Below are 4,038 nucleotides of genomic sequence, written 5' to 3'. Positions count from 1 at the left end.
TTTCATGAACAACGTTACCTTCTTGACCTTGGGCTCTGATTTCTTTGATTCTGACTCCATTGTAAAAGTGTTCGGCTTTAAATCAAAATCTTCCAAACCCTTCCAAGACACTTTGAAAGGTGATTTACCTTTTTCAACTATTGGAGAACCGAATAACAATTTCCTTCTCTTGCTTCCATATGCTATGCCCTCTTGTTTAGTCACATCTACCAGTGTCTTCAAACCTGTTGCTATTGTCGAAACCTTCAGAACATACTTGAAAATTGCATCCAAATAAGGTGCTACTCTGCCCACTGCTGGTGTCTAACGTCCGTCTCTTTTTTCGGTTAACTGCATTAAATCATAAAGAACTGATGCCCAATCCACTTTAATGCCTCTTTCCGCCTGAAACAAAGGAGCAAAAGCCTCCTTGGACATGTAGGCAGTCTTCTGGAGGATACATACTTTTTACAAATACCAAAATAAATTTGAAGCTCTGTTTCCACCCGCATTCTTCACCATGTAATATGCCTTCGTGCCTACAGGATTTCCAAATTCCCCTTTCATCTGAGAATTGATCAACTTTCTCGTCTTGGTCGGCACAGCTAGACAGGGAACCTTGAAGACTTTGGACACCAGCTTCGGTGTCAAACGCACATTCACAATAATCATTCCATTACTTTCCTTTATCATACTCCACTACTGCTCGACAAATTGATTTTCTGCCCATGTATCCCATGGTAGGCATGCAAATTCATACAGACCAATACGCTTTAGCCATACCTGCGTTTCCGCTTCATCAGGGTCAAAAGCTACCGCCGCCATTTCCATGCTACCCTGATCACTCAAAGATTCTGCCTCATCGTTTTCCACCTCTATTGGATCTTCCTATTGCCGTGCTTTCAACAACTCCTCCTTCGCCATCTTCATGGACCTGGTATTCGGCATCGCTTCTGTTGCATCCTCTTGCGTACCCTCCATGAGTTTACCCTTAATATTCTCTGAAAACATGTCGCCCTTCTCACCCAACTTAACACTCACTAAACTACCAGACTCACACACTTGGATGTGATCCTCACCTCCTCTCACCACCTTACTCTTATGATGATGAAAATTCTCCTCGATTTGAGCATGCCATGCAGGATTTGCCAAAAATTTATATTTCCTTAAGTGAGTCCCATCAGCACTAAACAAATTTTCGGCCGTGAAATGAGAACCCGTACTTATTAGCACCTCTGTAGCCTTTTGTTCAATTCCACTTCTCCAACTTTCCAGTTTCAAGACTTCAAATCCGACAGTCCGATTTCTGATTTCCATTCCGCAATCCGAATTCCGAATCCTAACACCCTTGACAAATTTTGAATTGCTAGAACAAATTGGCAATTCTGCCTCCAAACATTCCACTACAACTCCCAGAACATCAACTGTCAACAGTTTACTGCCAATATCCTCAGCCCTATTGACCATCCACTTGGGAACCTCAAGCGCTTTCCCATAAAATTTCTTCAATCTGAATCCATTCACTGGTTTCACAATCTTTGTTCCAAAAAAATCTTTCAACAAAAATGGTCCTTGACCCTGTTCTGATTCAATTTGATAAGGTCCCAAATATCTCAGCTTCATCTTTCCTGGATGTGGTCCCAATTTAGAATTTGTATAACATCACCCAATTCCCTTTCTGAAAATTTTTGAATTTCACCTGCCTAGACATCCATGCTTGTCTCCTCTTCTGTCCAATTTCCACCAAATAAGTACTTTGAATTCTATCCTCTTCCAATTTAAGCAGTTCCTTCTGTCTATAAGGAATTGATTCCTCCGGACTTAACTTATGCTGAACTGACAATCTCAAACTTGGAATTACATATTCCATTGGCACCACAACTTCAATTCCAAAGACCAATTTGAAAGGTGTCATTCCATTTGCCACCTTAAAAGCTGTCCTAAAAGCCCATAGTACTGAATCCAACTTATCATCCCAATCCGATTTGTTTTCTGACACAATTTTCTTCAAAATTCTCACCAACACTTTATTAGAGCTTTCTGCCTGCGCATTTTCTTGAGGATGATATGGGGTAGATTTCTTATGCAAAATCATATGTCTGGATGTCAACTCCTGAATCACAGAATTCAAAAAATGTGTTCCCTAATCCGACACCAACTCAATAGGACATCCAAATCTTGTCATAATGTTTTTATACAGAAACCTTGCTACACTTGCTGCTTTATTATCTCTCAAAGCCACTACTTCCACCCATTTGGTAGCATAATCTGTTGCAACAAGAATGTACGTGGAACCTGTCCTCCTTTCCCTTGGTTTTATTGGACCTACAAAATCCATTCCCCACTTCTGAAATGGTTCTAATGGAAATACTGGATGATCCTGCACCCTGTCCCCTTGTGTAGGCTGCCCCATCTTCTGACATTGAACACATTCCTTGGCAAAACTATATGCATCCTTCAATAACAAAGGCCACCAAAGTCCAGCTTGTAAAATTTTTGGACCTGTAATTTCCCCTGAGAAATGGCCTCCAGCTGATCCCCAATGTGCTTCCTGCAACACTGCTTTCTGCTCTTCATCCGGAACACATCGTCTTATAATCTGATCTGCTCCTCTTCTATATAATGCTCCAGCTATAATTAGAAATGGTCTGCTCCTCAATGCAAACTTCTTCCTCTGATCCGAAGACATTGTCGAAGGTAATGCTCCATCTCTCAGAAACTGAACCATCTGATCATACCAATTGTCAAAAAATTGTCCTTCCACTCGGAACAAATCCACATCAGGCAATTTATCTGATACTCCTGGTAATTCCTCCTTATGTTCCAATTTGTTGAGGTAATCCGCCACTGCATGCTAAGTTCCTGGAGTATGAACAATTATGTAATCAATTTTTTGCAACATGAGTATCCACCTTGCTAATATGCCTTCCTGTTTTGGCTTCTTTACTAGAAACAATAAAGCCTGATGATCCACATGAAAAACCACTTTGTTCCCTAATAGATAATGTCGGAATTTTTCCAAAGCAAAAATCATTCCCAAAGCTTCCCTTTCTGTAATTGTGTAATGATTCTCCGGTGATCTCAACATTCTATTGGCATAATAAACTAGTTTGAACCATCCCTTAATCTTCTCCTGCATTAAAACAACTCCTACTGCCATGTCGAAAGAATCAACATACACATGAAACGGCAATTCCCAATTTGGTGGTTGAAGTATAGGTGAAACTACCGACATCTTTTTGATAATCTGAAAAGCCTTCTCTTGAGCTTCTCCCCAAAAAAATTCCACATCCTTCTTAGTCAAATGACTAAGTGGTGCGCTCACATCCACCAAATACCGTAAATACCTACCATGCCATTTCACATGTCCAACAAACCGCATCACTGCCTTCAAATTTTCCAGAGCTATAGCTTTTTGAATAGCACTGATCTTGTCCCCATCAATCGACATTCCTTCTTGAGAGATGATATGTCCCAACAATTTTCCCTTCTGTACTGATTTTAAAACACTGGGGATTAAGTGGCATCCAAAACATCCTGCATCTTTCAAAACACTTCCTCAAATATTCCAAATGCCTAAATTTTTCCCCAAAAACTGAAAAATCATCCATAAAAATCCTCATGAAATCTGTCAAATGTGGCTCAAAGGTTTTAAAAGCCACCTTAGAAAATGATGGTGGTCCATTCTTCAATCCAAAGCTCATCACTGTATATGCAAAAGCTCCCCATTCTGTGATAAATTTTTTTTTTCCAATATCCTCCCCAACCATTGGTATTTGATTGTACCCTGAAAATCCGTCAAGAAAAGTGTACATCTCATGTCCCGCTACATCATCCAGAACTAAATCAATAAAAGGTAATGGAAATGGAAATGCAACTGTATTATGATATGACAAAGGAGGGCCTCACTCTTGGATGCATTGTAAAAATTCAACAAAGGAGGGGGCCACTGAAGACTTTTTGTGAAATAAAAACAGGCTTTTTGGTGATAATTTTGGCACCTATCTCCACTCTTCATTTGGAGCGGTGGTCAAAAGAGAAAATGTATCCTACGCTTTG

At 40.1% G+C, this 4,038-nt stretch overlaps 1 protein-coding gene across 1 annotated transcript; it reads right to left on the bottom strand.

Moving 5' to 3' along the window:
* Positions 1-867: 867 nt before the first annotated feature.
* LOC147433068 (uncharacterized) lies at positions 868-3,430 on the bottom strand. The gene is made up of 4 exons (XM_086492029.1): positions 2,905-3,430; positions 2,309-2,826; positions 1,735-1,984; positions 868-1,607 (listed from the first exon to the last, which is right to left on the bottom strand). The coding sequence occupies exons 1-4, from the start codon at positions 3,428-3,430 to the stop codon at positions 868-870; spliced, it is 2,034 nt and encodes a 677-aa protein (XP_086348155.1).
* Between the last annotated feature and the right edge of the window lie 608 nt (positions 3,431-4,038).

This window comes from Adiantum capillus-veneris, chromosome 20 (genome assembly GCF_014529385.1).
Source record: "Adiantum capillus-veneris isolate H3 chromosome 20, ASM1452938v2, whole genome shotgun sequence".
Taxonomy (NCBI): Eukaryota; Viridiplantae; Streptophyta; class Polypodiopsida; order Polypodiales; family Pteridaceae; genus Adiantum; species Adiantum capillus-veneris.
The sequence above is the reverse complement of the archived record's forward strand: the minus strand, read 5'-3'. Positions and strand labels throughout refer to the sequence as shown.

What these genes read in the sequence shown, in the direction of transcription:
- LOC147433068 (XM_086492029.1), bottom strand. Translation starts at nt 3,430, where the DNA reads ATGTCGATTGATGGGGACAAGATCAGTGCTATTCAAAAAGCTATAGCT. An exon ending in AGAAGTGGGGAATGGATTTT is followed by an intron (nt 1,985 to 2,308) that starts GTAGGTCCAATA and finishes AGAATTTTGAAG; the next exon opens with AAAATTGTGTCAGAAAACAA. An exon ending in GGAAGAGGATAGAATTCAAA is followed by an intron (nt 1,608 to 1,734) that starts GTACTTATTTGG and finishes GACCACATCCAG; the next exon opens with GAAAGATGAAGCTGAGATAT.